Consider the following 25,415-nt stretch of genomic DNA (forward strand, 5'->3'; position numbering starts at 1 on the left):
GACTGATACCTTTATGTTGACTCCTACTGATGAGGAAAGTGACCACCAGCTCCTCTCTCACAACTCTCATGTAGCTGAGAGCCAAGATCAGAAAGGAGGCAAGCATGGAGACTCAGGCTCAACTAGAACTGCAGAGCCAAATGAACAGAGTCTACATCACGAAAGCACAAGTCACAGTAACAATGTAGACAACCCTCACCTGTCAGAGATGCACTGTGATACTCACACAGGTAAACAGCCTTTAAAATGTGACACATGTGGAAAAGACTTTAAGATTAAATCATCACTAGAGAGACATATACGAATCCACACAGGTGAGAGGCCATTTGCATGCAAAACATGTGGGAAAAGATTTACTCAGAAATCAGCATTGAACTATCATATAAGAACCCACACAGGTGAGAAGCCATTTGCATGCAAAACATGTGGGAGAGCTTTCAGAAATAATGCTCACTTGACAGACCACATGAGAACCCACACAGGTGAGAAGCCTTTTGCATGCAAAACATGTGGGAAAGTATTTACTTATAAATCAACATTGAACTCTCATACAAAGATCCACACAGATGATAAGCTGTTTGCATGCAAAACATGTGGGACTGCTTTCAGAAATAATGCTCACTTGACAGACCACATGAGAACCCACACTGATAATAAGCCATATTCTTGCAAAATATGTGGGAATGGATTTACGAGGAAATCAACATTGAACTCCCATATAAGAATCCACACAGGTGAGAAGCCATATTCTTGTAAAACATGCAAAAAAAAAATCCGGTCTAATGATAACTTGAAAGTCCACATGAGAACACACACAGGTGAGAAGCCGTTTGCATGCAAAACATGTGGGAGAGCTTTCAGACATAATAGTAACTTGGTAACTCACATAAGAACCCACACAGGTGAGAAGCCATATTCTTGTAAAACATGCAAAAAAAAATTCCACCGTAATGATAAATTGAAAGTCCACATGAGAACACACATGGGGGAAAAGCTGCATCACTGCAGCACAGAGGGTCCAGAGATTAAAGAGTAACAGGAGGAACTAAAAGGAGTTTGACACTCTTGACTTCATGGTAACACTCTGTAATAAGTGTTGGATCACACACTATTTCTACACACTACCTCAGCAATGAGCTCACTGAGGTTATTTCTTCGTTAGAGGAAGATTGTCCGTCTGTTTTGGGTTATTGGATTGCAATGGGATAGTGCTTGATCACCTGAACGTACAGGTGTAAATGCAGTTGTGATGGAGGAAATGGCTGGTGGGATGCTGGGCTTCAGAAGCTCGTGTGTAATGCATACTGGTACATGCAGGCAGTCCCTGCACGGCTCCGCGAGCAGGAGAACTCGGCTTTAGGATTCAGGGGGATCTATTGGCAGAAATGTTTTTACGTTACCGGAAGCCACTGTAGGTTCTCTCAACACTTGGAAAAGGAGGTGAGCGGAGGAGTATTCAGTTAGTTGCACCTGCAACCTCACCGCTAGATGCCACTAAATCCTACACACTGGACCTTTTTAAGGGGAAAGTTAATGTAACTGACAATGAACAAATTGTTAACCAGATGAATGTTACTGCATTGTATGAAACTTTTTAATTGAACAACGATGACACTGAGCATGGATGATTGTAGCAACACTGTTAATATAATGTGTTATACTGCTGCACATTGTTTGAAGACTGACTGTGACAGAACATATTGCTTGAAAGGCCAGAAGATATAGAAGCTTAAAGAGAACGTATTCATATCACACATGTTTGTTACCAAGGTAGAATGGTGCATCACATTTTACGGTTTGTAAATAATGAATGTGTGTAAACATTGTCTTGAAGAGATGCTGTCAAGTAATTTATTTCTAAATGCTGCAAACATGTTGTGATTAAAACAAAAATGTATACCAATCAAATGCTAACATTCATTCATATTTTCTTATTTGTTTTCTTCAGTTTAAATTTGTTTTGTAAATGCATTTGTATGAACATGGAGATAATGGTATGTGTTGTATTTCATTCCAAGTAATTACAATAAATGTATTTACTTCCCTTAACCTCTTAGAAGGTGGGTGAATTTTTCCGAAAATACCTACGAACGACATACCCAAAGTAAATTGAAAGCTGCTCTTCAATCATTTGCACCAGCTGCATGATTTTGGTCTCATTCAAAAGATAACTCTCTTATTGTTCTTGCAAAACAGTGAAGAATCACTCCAAGTGCTTCTGGCACTGAGTAATAGTGGTCTGAATATACTGAATTTGAAGAAAATACACTCCATCTGAAGTTTGTTGTTTAAAAAGATGTCTGAAGATGGGTATAGCTGATAGTCCAGAGCTGAAATACAAAATAGAAATATAGAACCAAGTGTTATCAAGTTCACCACCAAATTTCAGATAAAAAAGGGTTAAAAACTTAATTTATTAGACAGGTTTGTCTAAGAGTAACACCAGGTGTACACCAACTGTGCAATATGTACATGTACATATTATAATATTTATTATTATTATTTTTTTTTTTGTATTTATAAAAAACTATTATATACCCATATTCCCTGTTAGTAGTAATCACACAGAGTAAGTGAAGTATAAAGACATTTTTTTTCTAATATTTGTATGTTTTTTTGTATTTCTTTTGTACAATAAATAAATATTATTTTGGAAATACATTTTATTTTGAAAAAACAAACCATGGGAAGTGACGCATCTAACGAAAGAGGTGCACATTTCCTTTACGATGCGCGCGCCACCAGGACGTGGGTGGGCACTTTCTTATCAAGTTGACACTCATTGGCTCATGAAGGTTCTAAAAGACCCATCGAAGCTCCGATTGGCTCAAATGAAGTGTCAATCTAATGCTGAGAGCCCGCGCTAAAACCAGGACGTGTCTGTACCATGATCAGCGCACGACATATTAAGTTATGACTGTTTATGATCACACAATGTAAAAATCGATCAGCTGATTTCACAGATTGCAACACCTGTTCATGGACTTTTATCGTTGTGACGATGTTCACAGTGGATATCTTTTCCCCGGAAACGAACGTGTGGACCTCTGGCAATGCCTTAGGAGCGTCTTTTTCAAAATATTGCTGAAAAGAGGATATTTATGAGGCTTTATAGGTAAGTGGGCTCAAAGTTATGATTTTGATTTTGAGTGTACTTGCTAGTTTGAGGAGCTGATTGTACCGCTTTTGTGATTTCAGAACTCAAATGTCCATGTACAGGCGCAATAAAACACCTGATGGGCCCGCCGGCGGGCCCGCACACTCTAAGAGGTGATCTCCTTTATATCTCTCGCCTAATTTCTATTTCAGTTCTCTTGTATTTCAGTTATTTTATACATAGAAATACACAATCAAAGAAGTTACAACTACATGGGCCATGTAAGTACTGGCTGCATATTTAAGCACAGAGAAATGAGCTAAAATGGTAATTCAGCTTCACCAGCAGCAGCATGCTAATGGAACCGGCATCATTAATGGGAACTAGCTGGTTGGCCAGAACCGCTGGTTGAGAGAGGCTTGCTAGCCCTCTCAGAGCGTACATTGATTTAATACTTTTTATTAGAGAATGGGACGAGGGGTGGGGATGAACTTTTGCACAATTTTTTTATTTGGATGCAAAAAACAATAAAAATGAAGACATCCAAAATTACTTCTCCAGTAGAAAAAGTGGAAGAATGAGAATTTAAACCATCAATTTAAAAATCACATTCAATTTTATGCCACTCCTTTGAGACCAGGTATGCCTTTCTCCGGCTGATTATCCCAGACACAGACGCCAGTCCTCAGTGATGCGGGCTCCCCGCAAAGCTCTCTCTGAAGTGTGGCGGTGTAGTCTCTGGAATCTCCGCCCTCTGTGGTGCAAGCTGTTGTCGGATTATACTGATATCCCAGTAAAAGTGGCTCTCATCAATGCAAGATCCATATCCAATAAGACTTTTATCCTCTTGCTTATTTCTTACTGGTGACATAAATCTAGCTTAACACTGGTGATCTCGCTCCACTTGTTGAACTCTGTTCTAACAATTGTAACTTTTGTATAACTCCTAGAACCTCCAGCCATGGCGGGGGTCTAGCCACTGTGTTTAAGAAACATTTTAACTGCCATATACTGAACGCTGAACATTTCCCAAGCTTCGAGGTTCAATTAATTAAAGGAGGTTGGGTCAATCCCCTTTTAATTTCTCTTGTGTATCGTCCCCCAAAAGTAGGACTTTGTCACCCAAGTTGCAGACTTCCTCTTAAACACATTTCCCAACTTTGATCGACTTATGATTCTTGGAAATTTTAATATTCATGTCTGTTGTCCTGCTAAGTCTCTTGTAAGTGAATTTATTTATCTGGTTGAGTCTTTAAATCTTGCTCTGCTTTCCACCGGATCTACTCACAACCTAGGCCCTCTGTTGACCTAGTGTTAGCGTCTGGTTTTCTGATCTGCAATATGGAAATAATTGATGCTTATCTTTCAGATCATTGTGCTGTTATATTTGATACATTACAGTTAATTTAGCTGACGCTTTTGTCCAAATCGACTTACAATAAGTGCAAACAATCATGAGGATACAACTCCGAACAACAAGAATCTTGTAAGTGCATTGGCTTCAAATTGGTTTAATTATTTAAGTGCAATAGAATAGCTTCAAAAAAGCCAAATGAGATGACAAGAACCTGGACAAGTACCTGCGTCACATTCTGAGTCAGTCGGGGACGTATCCTCCTGATGTTATACAGAGTATGTCTGTAGGAGTGGGTTGTTGCAGCAATGTTGGCACTGAAGGACAGTTGGTCGTCACACCCAACCCAGGAGCCCATGTTGATGGTAAGGTCTTGAATGGGAGAGCAGTTCCCCAGAAGGAAAAGCTGTTCGGTCTTGTCAAGGTTGAGTTTCAAGTGGTGTGCGGCCATCCACTGAGAGATGTACGCCAAACAAGCCGAGATCTGTGACTCTACCTGGTTTTCAGATCTGGGAAAAGACCGAATCAGTTGAGAGTCTGTGGTAGGAGAAGCCATGAGAGTGAATGACAAAGCTGAGTTAGTTAGTGTACAGAGAAAAGAGGAGGGGACCCAGGACGGAGCCCTGAGGAACCCCAGTGGTGAGTTGGCGAGGGTCCGACCAAGACCCTCTCCAAGTTACCCTGTATGTGCAGTCCTGTAGGTAGGATTTGAGCAGGGAGAGAGCAGAGCCTGAGTCTCCCATTTATTGGAGGGTATAGAGGAGAATCTGGTGATTCACTGTTTCGAACGCAGCAGAAAGGTCCAGAAGGATGACACCAGAGGAGAGTGAGGCTGATCTAGCAGTGTGAAGTTCCTCAGTAACAGCGAGGAGGTCAGTCTCAGTTGAGTGGCCTGCTTTGAAACCATATTGGTGCGGATCAAGAAGGTTGTTCTGGTAAATGTAAGAGTTGATAAAAGACTGCACGTTCAAGTGTTTTGGAAAGAAATGGGAGAAGAGAGACAGGTCTGTAGTTGTTCGCTTCAGAAGGTTTGAGTGTGGGTTTCTTTAAGAGAGGGTTCACTCTTGCCTCTTTAAGAGACTTTGGAAAGCAACCAGTTGTTAAGGAAGTGTTGATGAGATGGGTGAGAAAAGAAAGAAAGTCAGGACCCATAGACCGCAGAAGGTGAGAGGGGATAGGGTCCATAGGGCAGGTGGTTGGACAGGCAGAGGTAACAAGAGTTAGAATTTCATTAGGAGAGAGGGGGAGATAAAAGGTAGAGTGGGGGAAAGTGATGAGGATGGTGAGCAGCTGATGTCAGTTGATAAGTTGGAAAATGAAGAGCGGATGTCATCTATTATGAAAAAATTATCAGAGATGTGAAGCGGGGTTATGGAGAGGTTAGAGGTAGAACAGTTTCTAGTGAGTATGAAGTCAAGGTTATTGCCAGCTTTGTGAGTAGGTGGGGACAAGGAGAGAGCACTAGAATATAGGAGAGATAATAGCTCTGTTGACTTCTCTGACTGGATGTTGAAGTCACCAAGAAGTACGAGCGGAGGCCATTTTTCAGGGATGTTAGACAGGAGAACGACCAATTTCTTCTAGAACCTCCCCTTAAGGACCTGGAGGACGGTAGAGAACAACAATGTTTAATGTAACCAGCTCAGTTACAGTGATGGCATGAAACTTGAAAGACGAGTGGGTCAAGTGTGGCAATGGATAAAGAGAAAAACTCCATTTGGGGGAGATCAGCAGACCAGTGCTTGCCTCCTCTGCCAGTGTGTCTGGGTGAGTGGGTGAAGGAGTAGGCTGTTGAGAGAGCAGCAGGGATGGATGTGTTATCAGGTGTGATCCAAGTCTTAGTGAGAGCAAGGAAGTCAAGGGATTGCTGAGAGGCGTAGCCAGAGATGAACTCGCGAGTAGCTGACCGGCAGTTACACAGGCCTCCTGTGATGATGTGTTGGGTATGGGAGGAGCGGGGGGTACATACCACAGCAAGCAAAACGAGATACTTAGCCCAGTAGTGTTGTTTGAGCACTTCCACTTATACTCCTGCAAAATACTCCTTTATCTTTGTCTTCCAAAGTCTTCGTCTGATGAGGCTGCCACTGGAGCTGCTGCTCCAAACACATGCTGTTTCCTTCAATTAAGACTTGATTACTTGGGTGGCTACAGCTGTGTTAGCCACACCCACTGTAATCAGTCCAGCAAATGGCCCTGACAGATGGCTAACAATTGAAACTCAATCAGCTATCAAGACTTGTAGTAAACAAAGAACACTCTCCACAATCAACAGCTCTCTGGCCACTGGTACCGTTCCAGCCACTCAAAACACAATTTAGACCCAATTTTAGTAATTCCAGACCTATTTCTAAACTTCCCTTCCTTTCAAAGGTTCTCAAGTAGGTTATTCTAAATCAACACCAAAACAACTCTTGGAAAGATTTCAGTCAGGTTTTAGGGCATACCATAGCCCAGTATTTCTTGGTGAAATTGTGCAATGACCAGCTCTTCTCTATCAACTCTGGTGATTGTGCCATCCTGATTCTACTTGACCTGAGCATGGAGTTCGATACTGTGGATTATGACATTTCAATAGATAGTTTCCAATACAGGGTTGGTGTTGATGGCACTGCCTTGAGCTGGTCCACGGCCTACCTCAAATATAGAAGCTTCTCCATCAACATGGGCAACTTTTCTTCTGTGTCCCACAAGGTTCTATTCTTGGTCCTATTTTTTTCTCTACGTACATGCTTCCCCTCAGCCAAATCATGGAAAAATACAATATGACCTTTCACTGTTATGCTGATGACACACAGCCTTATCTCCCCCTGTAACCAAAAGACCGGTCCAATCTTATGAGTTGTCGATATAAAAGTTGAAGTCGGAGCTTGAATGTCGAATCAATCCAGTACACTTCTAGTTTAAATCAATATATTTATTAACGTGATGTGACCGCATGGAAAATACACGCACAGCTGTGGACAATTCGGTTTCACCAATACACAGACCACATTGAAGGAGTTACTCTGTCTCTCAGCTCTACCAAAATTGTGCCGTTTCACACGCCTTACATTTTCCATACACTCTTCCGGGGGGCATTGTCCTCTCCTTTCGGGTTGGCTGGGGTTAGGTCCGGTTAACCCCTTGTTGGCGCATGAGCGTGTCCACGCCCCTTAGGGCGGATGCCCCTTCAGGAAGGGCCTACTTGTAACATATTCACAGTAACATTTCTTTCCCTGAGTAGTAAATACATTCAGTACATTGAATACTTTTCCAATAGTACAACTAATACAATCAGCAGTTGCAGCCGTACAACTTCACTGTTAACCATTTAACACCGAATGTGTTTGCAACGACACATTTTGCAAGCAAAACTTTGGATTACCGTATTTATGTCAAAGTTTGCGCAATTGAAGAGATTTCAACGGTTTCAGAAAGCTGAGACTCTGAGCTTTACAGCATATATCGACTCATTACAGTAACTTCACTTACGGCCCTCCCGGAATCCTGCGAAACAGTGCCTTTGTTCTGAGCGAATATACACACAGCGCTGGAGAAACACAGACTACACCGCAAATAAATAGAGCTGGAAAACAGCGGATTTAATTAAAATGGAAGCAAGACTGTATGTAAATCGACACTTGTATTGCATGGTGACTTGTTTAGAACAGTGTACCAAGTCTGTAAGGTTGTACTAGGTGTGTAATTGTACTTTATATGCGTAAATGTGCGCGTCTTCTTCAAGTAGCCTGCGTCCTAGCAGAGGCTGTGTGCAGGCTGGAGCTGGAGAGGAGGAGGTGTCACCAGAGATCACGAGGTGTCACCAGAGATCACATTCAGGCCTGTAGAGGGAGCTGTGCGGATGCTGGATGATCTGGTGATGCTGTCAGACACAGAAGCCCCTCACCACATCACACCACAAGATGGCAGACTGAGGCAGAGCCCAATGATGGACCCCAGGTGTCCAACCCCCTCTCGATATGGGAAAGCCAGCACCAGGTGACATTTATTCCCACTTTGATGCTGCAGTTTTCAAACTCCTCTGTGAATACATAAACAAGAATGCAGCCAAAAGCCTGGAGAGAGGGAGAAAGTTCATCTGGACTGAAATAACTCCAGAAGAAATGAAGTCCACAGGCATGTTGCTGTACATGTCAGTTTTGGACCTGCAGAAAGATGAACCACTTTTGGTGTAAGCAAACCATTTTCCATGTGCCATTCCCTGCCACTGTCATGTCCCCAGATTGTACAGGACAGTTCATGGCCATTTGATCTAATCTTCATATGAGTGACCCAGAGAAAACAGGAGCAAGAGGAACAGTCACTGGCAGTACCACCAAGATCTCTGCATGTGAAGGGACACTCAGAGAGGAGAGAATTACCCTGTGTGGGGAAAAACGCCTGGACATATTTTCCATTTTATGGCCTGTTTTTGCAGATGTAAGAGTAAAAGACTCAAAACCTTTACTGGAAATAGTTGTATACATTTCAAACTTCAAATGTAACATGCTAAATCTCTTATTCATGTACAATTGCAGTGTTTTTTGTTCACTAAACCACTAAACTCAAATTCCGCTTTTGTGTTTCTCTTCATTTTACACTGTTATTACACTCTCATAACATGCAATAAATTGTAAATGACTGCCAGATATGGAAAGTTCCAGATATTGTTGGAAAATGGACAAAAGCACTTACTCACAGGACATTTTCTGACCTTTTTATAGTCAAAATAAGCAAAAAAGTCCAGGCGAAAATGTTGAGGCTTTTTAGGCTTAGGTGTTAAAGGGTTAAGATTCTGTATTGACTTCAGGTACCTCAACAGCATCTCGAAATTTGATCCATATCCGATGCCAAGAATTGACGAGTTGCTGGAGAGGGTCGGAAGAGCAAAGTTTATCAGTACTTTGGATCTGAGCAAGGGTACTGGCATTAGCACCGGAGGCCCAGCAGCTGACCGCCTTTACCACACCTTATGGATTATTCCAGTTCCGGGTGATGCCATTCGGTCTTCATGGTGCGACTGCAACATTCCAGAGGCCCATGGACCAGGTCTTGCGTGAGGTTTCAGCATTCTCGGCAGCATACCTGGACGATGTGGTGATCTTCAGCCATACTTGGGAAGAGCATATGTCCCACCTGCGACAGGTCCTCCACCACATCCGGGCTGCTGGGCTGACCATCAACCCCTGTAAGTGTGTCTTTGCCAACAGAGAAGCTGAATTACCTGAGATACATCATTGGAGACGGAGTGATCCGGCCGCAACTGAGTAAGGTGAAAGCGATTACCTCTTACCCCATACCAACCACGAAAAAAGGGGTGACGTCCTTCCTGGGGCTCGTTGGCTGGCATCGCAAATTCATCCCTCAGATGTCAGAACAAGCAGCTGTCTTGACCGACCTCACAAAGGCATCCGCACCAGCAAAAGTCCGATGGAATGAGGACTACAGCGGAGCCTCCAAGGACTTGAAGCAAGCGATTGGAAGCAAGTCAGTTCTTCAGAGCCCCGATTTTGATCAGCCGTTCACCCTTCAGACAGATGCTTCCGGGGTAGGCCTTGGAGCTGTGCTGTTGCAGGAGGTTGAAGGTGAGCTGAAACCTGTTGTGTTCCTCAGTCGGAAGCTGCTAGACAGGGAGACTCGGTACTCTACGATTGAAAAGGAGTGCCTGGCGATGAAGTGGGCCATCAATTCCCTGAGATACTACCTGCTGGGGCGGCAGTTCACCCTGGAGACGGATCATCGAGCTCTCCAGTGGCTGCACAAAATGAAAGATGCAAACATGCGTATCGCTGGATGGTATCTTGCTTTGCAGCCGTACAACTTCACTGTTAACCATTTAACACCGAATGTGTTTGCAACGACACATTTTGCAAGCAAAACTTTGGATTACCGTATTTATGTCAAAGTTTGCGCAATTTGAAGAGATTTCAACGGTTTCGGAAAGCTGAGACTCTGCGCTTTACAGCATATATCGACTCATTACGGTCACTTCACTTACGGCCCTCCCGGAATCCCGCGAAACAGTGCCTTTGTTCTGAGCGAATATACACACAGCGCTGGAGAAACACAGACTACACCGCAAATAAATAGAGCTGGAAAACAGCGGATTTAATTAAAATGGAAGCAAGACGGTATGTAAATCGACACTTGTATTGCATGGTGACTTGTTTAGAACAGTGTACCAAGTCTGTAAGGTTGTACTAGGTGTGTAATTGTACTTTATATGCGTAAATGTGCGCGTCTTCTTCAAGTAGCCTGCGTCCTAGCAGAGGCTGTGTGCAGGCTGGAGCTGGAGAGGAGGAGGTGTCACCAGAGATCACGAGGTGTCACCAGAGATCACATTCAGGCCTGTAGAGGGAGCTGTGCGGATGCTGGATGATCTGGTGATGCTGTAAGACACAGAAGCCCCTCACCACATCACACCACAAGATGGCAGACTGAGGCAGAGCCCAATGATGGACCCCAGGTGTCCAACCCCCTCTCGATATGGGAAAGCCAGCACCAGGTGACATTTATTCCCACTTTGATGCTGCAGTTTTCAAACTCCTCTGTGAATACATAAACAAGAATGCAGCCAAAAGCCTGGAGAGAGGGAGAAAGTTCATCTGGACTGAAATAACTCCAGAAGAAATGAAGAAGTCCACAGGCATGTTGCTGTACATGTCAGTTTTGGACCTGCAGAAAGATGAACAACTTTTGGTGTAAGCAAACCATTTTCCATGTGCCATTCCCTGCCACTGTCATGTCCCCAGATTGTACAGGACAGTTCATGGCCATTTGATCTAATCTTCATATGAGTGACCCAGAGAAAACAGGAGCAAGAGGAACAGTCACTGGCAGTACCACCAAGATCTCTGCATGTGAAGGGACACTCAGAGAGGAGAGAATTACCCTGTGTGGGGAAAAACGCCTGGACATATTTTCCATTTTATGGCCTGTTTTTGCAGATGTAAGAGTAAAAGACTCAAAACCTTTACTGGAAATAGTTGTATACATTTCAAACTTCAAATGTAACATGCTAAATCTCTTATTCATGTACAATTGCAGTGTTTTTTGTTCACTAAACCACTAAACTCAAATTCCGCTTTTGTGTTTCTCTTCATTTTACACTGTTATTACACTCTCATAACATGCAATAAATTGTAAATGACTGCCAGATATGGAAAGTTCCAGGTATTGTTGGAAAATGGACAAAAGCACTTACTCACAGGACATTTTCTGACCTTTTTATAGTCAAAATAAGCAAAAAAGTCCAGGCGAAAATGTTGAGGCTTTTTAGGCTTAGGTGTTAAAGGGTTAAGATTCTGTATTGACTTCAGGTACCTCAACAGCATCTCGAAATTTGATCCATATCCGATGCCAAGAATTGACGAGTTGCTGGAGAGGGTCGGAAGAGCAAAGTTTATCAGTACTTTGGATCTGAGCAAGGGTACTGGCATTAGCACCGGAGGCCCAGCAGCTGACCGCCTTTACCACACCTTATGGATTATTCCAGTTCCGGGTGATGCCATTCGGTCTTCATGGTGCGACTGCAACATTCCAGAGGCCCATGGACCAGGTCTTGCGTGAGGTTTCAGCATTCTCGGCAGCATACCTGGACGATGTGGTGATCTTCAGCCATACTTGGGAAGAGCATATGTCCCACCTGCGACAGGTCCTCCACCACATCCGGGCTGCTGGGCTGACCATCAACCCCTGTAAGTGTGTCTTTGCCAACAGAGAAGCTGAATACCTGAGATACATCATTGGAGACGGAGTGATCCGGCCGCAACTGAGTAAGGTGAAAGCGATTACCTCTTACCCCATACCAACCACGAAAAAAGGGGTGACGTCCTTCCTGGGGCTCGTTGGCTGGCATCGCAAATTCATCCCTCAGATGTCAGAACAAGCAGCTGTCTTGACCGACCTCACAAAGGCATCCGCACCAGCAAAAGTCCGATGGAATGAGGACTACAGCGGAGCCTCCAAGGACTTGAAGCAAGCGATTGGAAGCAAGTCAGTTCTTCAGAGCCCCGATTTTGATCAGCCGTTCACCCTTCAGACAGATGCTTCCGGGGTAGGCCTTGGAGCTGTGCTGTTGCAGGAGGTTGAAGGTGAGCTGAAACCTGTTGTGTTCCTCAGTCGGAAGCTGCTAGACAGGGAGACTCGGTACTCTACGATTGAAAAGGAGTGCCTGGCGATGAAGTGGGCCATCAATTCCCTGAGATACTACCTGCTGGGGCGGCAGTTCACCCTGGAGACGGATCATCGAGCTCTCCAGTGGCTGCACAAAATGAAAGATGCAAACATGCGTATCGCTGGATGGTATCTTGCTTTGCAGCCGTACAACTTCACTGTTAACCATTTAACACCGAATGTGTTTGCAACGACACATTTTGCAAGCAAAACTTTGGATTACCGTATTTATGTCAAAGTTTGCGCAATTTGAAGAGATTTCAACGGTTTCGGAAAGCTGAGACTCTGCGCTTTACAGCATATATCGACTCATTACGGTCACTTCACTTACGGCCCTCCCGGAATCCCGCGAAACAGTGCCTTTGTTCTGAGCGAATATACACACAGCGCTGGAGAAACACAGACTACACCGCAAATAAATAGAGCTGGAAAACAGCGGATTTAATTAAAATGGAAGCAAGACGGTATGTAAATCGACACTTGTATTGCATGGTGACTTGTTTAGAACAGTGTACCAAGTCTGTAAGGTTGTACTAGGTGTGTAATTGTACTTTATATGCGTAAATGTGCGCGTCTTCTTCAAGTAGCCTGCGTCCTAGCAGAGGCTGTGTGCAGGCTGGAGCTGGAGAGGAGGAGGTGTCACCAGAGATCACGAGGTGTCACCAGAGATCACATTCAGGCCTGTAGAGGGAGCTGTGCGGATGCTGGATGATCTGGTGATGCTGTAAGACACAGAAGCCCCTCACCACATCACACCACAAGATGGCAGACTGAGGCAGAGCCCAATGATGGACCCCAGGTGTCCAACCCCCTCTCGATATGGGAAAGCCAGCACCAGGTGACATTTATTCCCACTTTGATGCTGCAGTTTTCAAACTCCTCTGTGAATACATAAACAAGAATGCAGCCAAAAGCCTGGAGAGAGGGAGAAAGTTCATCTGGACTGAAATAACTCCAGAAGAAATGAAGAAGTCCACAGGCATGTTGCTGTACATGTCAGTTTTGGACCTGCAGAAAGATGAACAACTTTTGGTGTAAGCAAACCATTTTCCATGTGCCATTCCCTGCCACTGTCATGTCCCCAGATTGTACAGGACAGTTCATGGCCATTTGATCTAATCTTCATATGAGTGACCCAGAGAAAACAGGAGCAAGAGGAACAGTCACTGGCAGTACCACCAAGATCTCTGCATGTGAAGGGACACTCAGAGAGGAGAGAATTACCCTGTGTGGGGAAAAACGCCTGGACATATTTTCCATTTTATGGCCTGTTTTTGCAGATGTAAGAGTAAAAGACTCAAAACCTTTACTGGAAATAGTTGTATACATTTCAAACTTCAAATGTAACATGCTAAATCTCTTATTCATGTACAATTGCAGTGTTTTTTGTTCACTAAACCACTAAACTCAAATTCCGCTTTTGTGTTTCTCTTCATTTTACACTGTTATTACACTCTCATAACATGCAATAAATTGTAAATGACTGCCAGATATGGAAAGTTCCAGGTATTGTTGGAAAATGGACAAAAGCACTTACTCACAGGACATTTTCTGACCTTTTTATAGTCAAAATAAGCAAAAAAGTCCAGGCGAAAATGTTGAGGCTTTTTAGGCTTAGGTGTTAAAGGGTTAAGATTCTGTATTGACTTCAGGTACCTCAACAGCATCTCGAAATTTGATCCATATCCGATGCCAAGAATTGACGAGTTGCTGGAGAGGGTCGGAAGAGCAAAGTTTATCAGTACTTTGGATCTGAGCAAGGGTACTGGCATTAGCACCGGAGGCCCAGCAGCTGACCGCCTTTACCACACCTTATGGATTATTCCAGTTCCGGGTGATGCCATTCGGTCTTCATGGTGCGACTGCAACATTCCAGAGGCCCATGGACCAGGTCTTGCGTGAGGTTTCAGCATTCTCGGCAGCATACCTGGACGATGTGGTGATCTTCAGCCATACTTGGGAAGAGCATATGTCCCACCTGCGACAGGTCCTCCACCACATCCGGGCTGCTGGGCTGACCATCAACCCCTGTAAGTGTGTCTTTGCCAACAGAGAAGCTGAATACCTGAGATACATCATTGGAGACGGAGTGATCCGGCCGCAACTGAGTAAGGTGAAAGCGATTACCTCTTACCCCATACCAACCACGAAAAAAGGGGTGACGTCCTTCCTGGGGCTCGTTGGCTGGCATCGCAAATTCATCCCTCAGATGTCAGAACAAGCAGCTGTCTTGACCGACCTCACAAAGGCATCCGCACCAGCAAAAGTCCGATGGAATGAGGACTACAGCGGAGCCTCCAAGGACTTGAAGCAAGCGATTGGAAGCAAGTCAGTTCTTCAGAGCCCCGATTTTGATCAGCCGTTCACCCTTCAGACAGATGCTTCCGGGGTAGGCCTTGGAGCTGTGCTGTTGCAGGAGGTTGAAGGTGAGCTGAAACCTGTTGTGTTCCTCAGTCGGAAGCTGCTAGACAGGGAGACTCGGTACTCTACGATTGAAAAGGAGTGCCTGGCGATGAAGTGGGCCATCAATTCCCTGAGATACTACCTGCTGGGGCGGCAGTTCACCCTGGAGACGGATCATCGAGCTCTCCAGTGGCTGCACAAAATGAAAGATGCAAACATGCGTATCGCTGGATGGTATCTTGCTTTGCAGCCGTACAACTTCACTGTTAACCATTTAACACCGAATGTGTTTGCAACGACACATTTTGCAAGCAAAACTTTGGATTACCGTATTTATGTCAAAGTTTGCGCAATTTGAAGAGATTTCAACGGTTTCGGAAAGCTGAGACTCTGCGCTTTACAGCATATATCGACTCATTACGGTCACTTCACTTACGGCCCTCCCGGAATCCCGCGAAACAGTGCCTTTGTTCTGAGCGAATATACACACAGCGCTGGAGAAACACAGACTACACCGCAAATAAATAGAGCTGGAAAACAGCGGATTTAATTAAAATGGAAGCAAGACGGTATGTAAATCGACACTTGTATTGCATGGTGACTTGTTTAGAACAGTGTACCAAGTCTGTAAGGTTGTACTAGGTGTGTAATTGTACTTTATATGCGTAAATGTGCGCGTCTTCTTCAAGTAGCCTGCGTCCTAGCAGAGGCTGTGTGCAGGCTGGAGCTGGAGAGGAGGAGGTGTCACCAGAGATCACGAGGTGTCACCAGAGATCACATTCAGGCCTGTAGAGGGAGCTGTGCGGATGCTGGATGATCTGGTGATGCTGTAAGACACAGAAGCCCCTCACCACATCACACCACAAGATGGCAGACTGAGGCAGAGCCCAATGATGGACCCCAGGTGTCCAACCCCCTCTCGATATGGGAAAGCCAGCACCAGGTGACATTTATTCCCACTTTGATGCTGCAGTTTTCAAACTCCTCTGTGAATACATAAACAAGAATGCAGCCAAAAGCCTGGAGAGAGGGAGAAAGTTCATCTGGACTGAAATAACTCCAGAAGAAATGAAGAAGTCCACAGGCATGTTGCTGTACATGTCAGTTTTGGACCTGCAGAAAGATGAACAACTTTTGGTGTAAGCAAACCATTTTCCATGTGCCATTCCCTGCCACTGTCATGTCCCCAGATTGTACAGGACAGTTCATGGCCATTTGATCTAATCTTCATATGAGTGACCCAGAGAAAACAGGAGCAAGAGGAACAGTCACTGGCAGTACCACCAAGATCTCTGCATGTGAAGGGACACTCAGAGAGGAGAGAATTACCCTGTGTGGGGAAAAACGCCTGGACATATTTTCCATTTTATGGCCTGTTTTTGCAGATGTAAGAGTAAAAGACTCAAAACCTTTACTGGAAATAGTTGTATACATTTCAAACTTCAAATGTAACATGCTAAATCTCTTATTCATGTACAATTGCAGTGTTTTTTGTTCACTAAACCACTAAACTCAAATTCCGCTTTTGTGTTTCTCTTCATTTTACACTGTTATTACACTCTCATAACATGCAATAAATTGTAAATGACTGCCAGATATGGAAAGTTCCAGGTATTGTTGGAAAATGGACAAAAGCACTTACTCACAGGACATTTTCTGACCTTTTTATAGTCAAAATAAGCAAAAAAGTCCAGGCGAAAATGTTGAGGCTTTTTAGGCTTAGGTGTTAAAGGGTTAAGATTCTGTATTGACTTCAGGTACCTCAACAGCATCTCGAAATTTGATCCATATCCGATGCCAAGAATTGACGAGTTGCTGGAGAGGGTCGGAAGAGCAAAGTTTATCAGTACTTTGGATCTGAGCAAGGGTACTGGCATTAGCACCGGAGGCCCAGCAGCTGACCGCCTTTACCACACCTTATGGATTATTCCAGTTCCGGGTGATGCCATTCGGTCTTCATGGTGCGACTGCAACATTCCAGAGGCCCATGGACCAGGTCTTGCGTGAGGTTTCAGCATTCTCGGCAGCATACCTGGACGATGTGGTGATCTTCAGCCATACTTGGGAAGAGCATATGTCCCACCTGCGACAGGTCCTCCACCACATCCGGGCTGCTGGGCTGACCATCAACCCCTGTAAGTGTGTCTTTGCCAACAGAGAAGCTGAATACCTGAGATACATCATTGGAGACGGAGTGATCCGGCCGCAACTGAGTAAGGTGAAAGCGATTACCTCTTACCCCATACCAACCACGAAAAAAGGGGTGAAGTCCTTCCTGGGGATCATTGGCTGGTATCGCAAATTCATCCCTCATGTCAGTTTTGGACCTGCAGAAAGATGAACAACTTTTGGTGTAAGCAAACCATTTTTCCATGTGTCATTCCCTGCGACTGTCATGTCCCCAGACTGTACAGGACAGTTCATGGCCATTTGATCTAATCTTTATATGAGTGACCCAGAGAAAACAGGAGCAACAGGAACAGTCACTGGCAGTACCACCAAGATCTCTGCATGTGAAGGGATACTCGGAGAGGAGAGAATTACCCTGTGTGGGGAAAAACGCCTGGACATCTGGAAATAGTTGTAAACATTTCAAACTTCAAATGTAACATGTTAAATCTCTTATTCATGTACAATTGCAGTGTTTTTTGTTCACTAAACCACTAAACTCAAATTCCGCTTTTGTGTTTCTCTTCATTTTACACTGTTATTACACTCTCATAACATGCAATAAATTGTAAATGACTGCCAGATATGGAAAGTTCCAGGTATTGTTGGAAAATGGACAAAAGCACTTACTCACAGGACATTTTCTGACCTTTTTATAGTCCAAATAATCATAAAAGTCCAGGCGAAAATGTTGAGGCTTTTTAGGCTTAGGTGTTAAAGGGTTAATTACCGGCAAGGGAAGTCCAACCTGGTAGCCGATTGTTTGTCCCGGAGTCCCATCTGTTGAGGTACTGTGATTCCAGGGGAGAGGGAAAAGGAAATGTAATGAAGGTGATCCCAGTAGCCGTCTGGTCTTAGTCTCCGTTACGTTTGTGTAGCTCACAACCATATACTTGTTTTTCATATTATGCACAGAAGACACTTACCTGTTCTCTCCTGTCTCCAACTCCCAAGAACGGATGAAGTGAGGGGATGGTAAATGTATGCGTAGTAAATTTTGTAGCCACATAGTAGTTATTTTTACATAATAATTATTGTTTGTATTAATGAATTCATGTTGAATATTTAGAGTTCATGTTTATTATTTCTCGATTTAGCTTTCATCACTAACAGTTCCTTATTCCCCACATCATAATTATTTTCAGCTGGTGTTAGCTTACGTGACAGGTAGGCACACGGATGCATCTTGTTGTCCTCCGCAGACCTTTGCGACAGGACCCCCCCAATGCCCTCATTGGAGGCGTCGTCCTCGACCACAAACTGGCGTAGAGGATCCGGGATGGTGAGAATGGGAGCTGTGATGAACCTCTCCTTGAGGCTCTGGAAGGCAGTGTCGGCCTGGGGGGTCCATCTGAAGAGAACCTTTTGAGGAGGTAAACACATGCAACGGGACTGCAACCAAACTGAAATTTCGAATGAATCGTCTTTAGAAATTAGCCAACCCTAGGAACTGCTGAACCTTCTTTCTCAAGTCCGGTGTCGGCCAATTGGCTACCGCACTGACCTTGGCAGGGTCCATCTGAATCTGGTTCGCCGTGACGATGTACCCTAGGAAGGACACAGATTCTGCGTGGAACTCACACTTTTCCGCCTTGACGTATAACTGATGTTCCAGTAGTCTCTGTAACACCTGACGAACATGGTTAGTATGCGTGCCTGAGTCCGGGGAAAAAATCAAAATGTCATCAAGGTATGAATATATTCAGGAATTCCCTCAGAACCTCATTTATAAAGGCCTGGAATACTACTGGAGCATTGCATGGTCCAAAGGACATTACTCGATACTCATAGTGTCCACTAGGTGCATTGAATCCTGTTTTCCACTCATCCTTTGATTTGACTCATCCCCCTCTTATCCTAACCAAATGATAGGCGTTTCTTAAATCCAACTTGGTGAACACTTTAGCTGACTAAAGTAGTTCAAAGGCAGAGGAGATGAGTGGCAAATGGTAACGTTTTTTTACCATGATGTCATTTAGTGGTCAATGCATAGTCTCATCGACTGTAACGAAGGTGATCCCAGTAGCCGTCTGGTCTTAGTCTCTGTTACGTTTGTGTAGCTCACAACCATATACTTGTTGTTCATATTTTGCACAGACGCATGTATTAATTTGTTTAAGGAAGACACTTACCTGTTCTCTCCTGTCTTCAACTCCCAAGGTCCGCGGCTGTAAAGACTATATAAGGCTGCTCTTTGGGAAATTGAGGGGGAGTAGAATGGCCTCAGACATGAATGCAGTCAATTGTGACCACTGGTTTGTGACACTGTATATATATATATCTTGTAAATAAATGCCCACGTTTGTGGATTGCTTGATCTCCTGCCTCTGCCTCCTTGCTTATGGTCTGGACCGCTCATGGTCAGCCTAACAGCGACCCATCTTTTTTATCCACAAAAAAAAAAAAGGAGGGACGAATGATCCCCGCTTTGAGCAAGGAAGAAATGTATTCGTCCATCGCTGCTCTTTCTGGCCCCGAGATGGAATATAATCGCCCTCTCGGAATGGGCGCCCCTGGCAGCAGGTCAATTGGGCAATCGAAGGGTCGGTAAGTGGGTAGCGACATGGCTTTGGTTTTTATTAAAAACCTCTCTTAAATCATGGTAGCAGGGCGGTACTCTTGATAGGTCAGGATAATTCCCTGCACTTACATAATTTACATCAGGTAACTGAGTGATGGGTGGGGAACGACAAGAAGTGTTACAATTCTTTCCCCAGGCCTTAACCTTTCCCACACACCAGTCTATGTGTGGATTATGTCTCTTTAACCACGGAGAACCCAGAATCACAGGGTGCAGAGCAGAGTCAAATAAATTAAATGGCATCTCTTCCGTGTGGTCTCCATTCACGGTGATTTGAATGGGCTCCGTGCAGTGGTTGACTTTAAACAGCAGGCGGCCGTCTAAGGCGCTGGCATTAATAGACCTTGCTAACGGAATGGTCTTTGATCGTAACCGCTTCGCTAACCCTCGGTCCATGAGACTTTCATCAGCCCCCGAGTCAATTAACACCCCCTGGTCTATGGCCTGATTATTTACGGAGAATGTTACCTTGGTTACTGGGCGAGGAGGGAAGGTTGTGGACTTCTTGCTCACCAGCGCCCTCCTCATGGCTGGTGAGTCCCTCCTTTTCGCGGACAGAAAGAGAAAGGATGAAATCTGGTATGTACTGCTAAAGCATTTAGGACATTTAGCATCTAGGAGGTTGCTAGGTTTTTATAACAAAGTATAGAAAGTGGGACAATTACCAAAGGGTTGGAAAGCGGCAGTGATTATTACTATTAGGAAACCAGGCTTGGACCCATCCAGTCCAATGAACTACAGGCCAATAGCTCTAACATCACACAGAGGAAACATAATGGAAATAATGTGTGGAGACTCTTGTCCACAGTCAGGTATAAGGATGACAGAGAGGAGGTGCAGTGACACACACAGCTTTACTTGCCACTGCCTTCAGGCTCACACAGTTAACGGTACTTTCCAGTCACAGCTGACAGGTCACTCTCCTGTCTGCGGCTCTGCGCTCTGCTGCTCTGCGGCTGTCCTGCGGCGTTGCGTCGTGGCTCAAGGAGGGATCTCCGTCTACTCTGGAACCCAGCCTACTGCAAGAGAACAGAACCAGGCCATCATCATGCATTTATTATGTGACTGATTATCTGATTCCGTTCAGCTGTCTGGCCTCCAGCTGGGACACTCCTGTCTCTCCCCAGCAGCCGGCGCCTTAACCACACCCCACTGCCACATAATGATTTGCATAAAAAGATTAAAGATTTTTTATTTGATAGATTTATACAAGTCAGAATTGGGACAGCCTTATTATAAATGTATTTGGTAGAAAAGGGTACTCCTCAGGGCAGTATCATTAGCACAATTCTCTTTTCCGTAATGATAGATGATGTTTTCTCTCAAGTTCAGGGCGATATTGGACGGTTGTTGTTTAGTGATGATGGGACCTTGTTGAAAAGAGGAAAGAACAGCAATCATATTATGGGAAAAATACAAGAGAAAGTTAATGTGGTTGAAAATTGGTCATATACGTGGGGATTCAAGTTTTCAATAGGAAAAACTAAAACAGTATTGTTCACCAGAAAAAGAGGGGTTGATGCACAGATAAAGATGTATGGACAACAGATAGAACGAGTGAAGGTTTTCAGATTTTTGGGTATGTGGTTGGATGCAGAGCTAACATGGAGTGAACATATTCATAAGATAAACACCAACAAGTGTAAAAAGATATTGAATGTAATGAGATGTCTAACAAGATCAGATTGGGGAACTAGCAGGTGCTAGCTAGGTGGTGATGGCCTAGTGGCCTAGTGGTACGGCATCCAAACAGAACACTAAATGATTGTGAGAACAATACCAGGGCTGCCACCTTTGTACCCGTGAGCAAGGTACTTAACCCTGAGTTGCTCCAGGGGGACTGTCCCTGTAGTTAGTTCACTGTAAATCACCCTGGATAAGAGCGTCTGCAAAATGACTTGTAACGTAAAGTAATAATATTGTCATTTCATTTCATTTGAATTGTACGTTGTATAATCTCGAAATGACAATAACGTTTTTTGATTGATTTGATTGATTAATGTAGCAGATTATATTTTGAGGCTTGACGGAGAGATGGACCTGTAATGTAATGTAATAATAATGTAATGTAGCAGATAGGTTATAAACCATATGTATCATTGCTGATTAGATCAGTGTTTCTTATGGTTCAGCTGCAAAAACTTCATTAAAAAGGTTGGAGGTGGTACAAGCTCAAGATTTGAGACTGCTTTCTAAGCTACTCCAGTGTCTGCTCTGCAGGTTGAGATGGGTGAAATGCCATTACCTATTAGACGCAAACAGTTAATGATGCACTACTAGGCAAATCTTCAAAGGCATTCTGAAGATCGACATCCAACTACAAAGACACTTCTCCCTTAAGGTAATTGTGGACTCATTAGCCAAACATGCTCTTAAACATAAAGAAATCATGGGTATTCCACTCAGTAAATCTGAAGCCAAAGGAATAATCAAAAGAAGCATAATTAAGGAGTGGCAACACAGTTGGGATACAGGAAACACAGGACAACAACTTTACGCATTACAGCGAGAAGTGGTCACAGTGAGGACAGCTGGAAGGAGCACTAAAGAGGAGAACAGCTTAACAAGGCTGAGCGTAGAACAATCCAGACTTAATAAAACACTGAACTTCATAAGGAAACCTCCCTCAGGATTATGTGAGCACTAGCAAGTAGAGGAATCAGTGGAGCATGTCATTTTCTCACAGCCAAAAATACTGTTGAGAAACATTAAAAAGAGAAATCAGGAAGCTTGGAGGGGAATAACTGAGTCTTAAACATGTATTGGACATTGGGTTAGGGAGACTAGTCCAATATTTGAAATAAACTGAGTTTATCAATAGAATTTAATTTACAGTGAAGTGTATTCTTCTTCTTTCTTTCGTTGTAGTCCACCCTCCAACACAGGAGGTGGCGGTAATTCATTTTGACGCTGGTTGCCACCCGCCGTAAACCAACGCAGAAGAAGAAGAAGAAGCCATGCAGCGGAAGTAAACAGTACAGGCACTATTAGCGTTAGCTCAGCTCTCTGGATGTATGAAACTAGCAGGGAGACGAGGTTGTAGTAGTTGCGTCGGTGAATATTTGAGTTATAAATAAGCAACAATGTCTTCAGTTGAGGTTTTTAGAGAGTTTGTCAACGAGCGACTAAATGCTGCTGCTGAAGAAATATTCGGAGTTTTCCAAGAAGCTGTCGTCGAGTACGAGGCAGAGATCCATCGTCTGCGCAGACTGCTGGATGTCGTTTGGAAACCGGAAATAAAGTTACACAGGATAGGTGTGTAAAACGTAATAACACAAAACGGAGGAATTTGATGTATATTTAACAGCATGTGTTTTTATAGATTACGTTACTGGTACTAATTTGCTCGCATGTCTGCAGTAGTATCCTATTCCTTTTGTTCTCTGTCCCTCCAGAGCTCCCACAGCAACATGTCTGTAAGGAGGAGGAGGTCCTCTCTGATCAGCAGCTCTGTATTCAGGAGAGGAACTCCAGTCTGGACCAAGAGGACCCAGAGCCTCCACAGATTAAAGAGGAGCAGGAGGAACTCTGCACCAGTCAGGAGGGAGAGCAGCTTGTACTGAAGCAGGAGACTGATACCTTTATGTTGACGCCTACTGATGAGGAAAGTGACCACCAGCTCCTCTCTCACAACTCTCATGTAGCTGAGAGCCAAGATCAGAAAGGAGGCAAGCATGGAGACTCAGGCTCAACTAGAACTGCAGAGCCAAATCAACAGAGTCTACATCACAAAAGCATAAGTCACAGTAACAATGTAGACAACCCTAACCTGTCAGAGATGCACTGTGATACTCACACAGGTAAACAGCCTTTAAAATGTGACACATGTGGTAAAGACTTTCAGTATAAATCAAAACTGAAGAGTCATCTGACAATCCATACAGGTGAGAAGCCATTTGCATGTAAAACATGTGGGAGAGCTTTCAGAAATAATAGTTATATGGTAATCCACATGAGAACCCACACAGGGGAGAAGCCATATTCTTGTAAAATATGTGGGAAAAGATTTACTCAGAAATCAGCATGGAAACGTCATATAAGAATCCACACAGGTGAGAAGCCGTTTGCATGCAAAACATGTGAGAGAGCTTTCAGAAATAATACTCACTTGACAATCCACATGAGAACCCACACAGGGGAGAAACCATATTCTTGCAAAATATGTGGGAAAAGATTCACTCAGAAATCAGATTTGAAATATCATATAAGAATCCACACTGGTGAGAGGCCATATTCTTGCAAAATATGTGGGAATGGATTTACAACTAAGTCAACATTGAACTCTCATATAAGAATCCACACAGGTGAGAAGCCGTTTGCATGCAAAATATGTGGGAATGGATTTACGACTAAGTCAACATTGAACTCTCATATAAAAACCCACACAGGTGAGAAGCCATATTCTTGTAAAACATGTAAAAAAAAATTCCAGCGTAATAGTAACTTGAAAGCCCACATGAGAACACACATGGGGGAAAAGCTGCATCACTGCAGCACAGAGGGTCCAGAGATTAAAGAGTAACAGGAGGAACTAAAAGGAGTTTGACACTCCTGACTTCAGGGTTACACTCTGTAATAAGTGTTGGATCATACACTATTTCTACACACTACCTCAGCAATGAGGTCACTGAGGTTATTTCTTCGTTAGAGGAAGATTGTCCGTCTGTTTTGGGTTATTGGATTGCAATGGGATAGTGCTTGATCACCTGAACGTACAGGTGTAAATACAGCTGTGATGGAGGACATGGCTGGTGGGATGCTGGGCTTCAGAAGCTCGTGTGTAATGCATAGTGGTACATGCAGGCAGTCCCTGCACGGCTCCGCGAGCAGGAGAACTCAGCTTTAGGATTCAGGGGGATCTATTGGCAGAAATGGAATATAGTAATCATAACTATGTTTTCTTTTGTCTATAATCACCTGAAACTAAGAATCGTTGTGTGTTCATTAGATTAGAATGAGCCCTTCATATCTACATGAGGAGCGTGTCCTCTTCCACTGAGACCACCATGTTGCTTCTTTAGTATCCCAGAACAGACAAACCAAACTCTGGCTCCAGAAAGGGTCTTTCCTGTTTTTACAATACCAGAAGCCACTGTAGGTTCTCTCAACGCTTAGAAAAGGAGGTGAGCGGAGGAGTATTCAGTTAGTTGCACCTGCAACCTCACCGCTAGATACCACTAAATCCTACACACTGGACCTTTTTAAGGGGAAAGTTAACGTAACTGACAATGATGAACAAACTGTTAACCAAGATGAATGTTACTGCATTGTATGCAACGTTTTAATTTAACAACTATGACACTGAGCATGGATGATTGTAGCAACACTGTTAATATAATGTGTTATACTGCTGCACATTGTTTGAAGACTGACTGTGACAGAACATATTGCTTGAAAGGCCAGAAGATATAGAAGCTTAAGGAGAACGTATTCATATCACACATGTTTGTTACCTAGGTAGAATGGTGCATCACATTTTATTGTTTGTAAATAATGAATGTGTGTATACATTGTCTTGAAGAGATGCTGTCAAGTAATTTCTTTCTAAATTCCGCAAACATTGTGATTGAAAAAAAAATGTATACCAAACATTTTTTTTGTAAATGCATTTGTATGAACATGGAGATAATGGTATGTGTTGTATCTCATGCCAA

General features: G+C 43.7%; 1 protein-coding gene across 1 annotated transcript; it reads left to right on the forward strand.

Moving 5' to 3' along the window:
- LOC115005071 (zinc finger protein OZF-like) lies at positions 1-24,682 on the forward strand. The gene is made up of 2 exons (XM_029426905.1): positions 1-230; positions 23,157-24,682. Exons 1-2 carry the CDS (start codon positions 14-16, stop codon positions 24,281-24,283), a joined length of 1,344 nt encoding a protein of 447 aa, XP_029282765.1. The 5' UTR covers positions 1-13; the 3' UTR covers positions 24,284-24,682.
- Positions 24,683-25,415: the final 733 nt, after the last annotated feature.

Source organism: Cottoperca gobio, chromosome 1 (assembly GCF_900634415.1).
Source record: "Cottoperca gobio chromosome 1, fCotGob3.1, whole genome shotgun sequence".
Taxonomy (NCBI): Eukaryota; Metazoa; Chordata; class Actinopteri; order Perciformes; family Bovichtidae; genus Cottoperca; species Cottoperca gobio.

Bases quoted from the DNA above. Each gene is read 5' to 3' on its own strand.
- LOC115005071 (XM_029426905.1), top strand. From the start codon at position 14: ATGTTGACTCCTACTGATGAGGAAAGTGACCACCAGCTCCTCTCTCAC. The intron at 231-23,156 runs GTAAACAGCCTT...CTGTCCCTCCAG, and splicing joins GCACTGTGATACTCACACAG to AGCTCCCACAGCAACATGTC.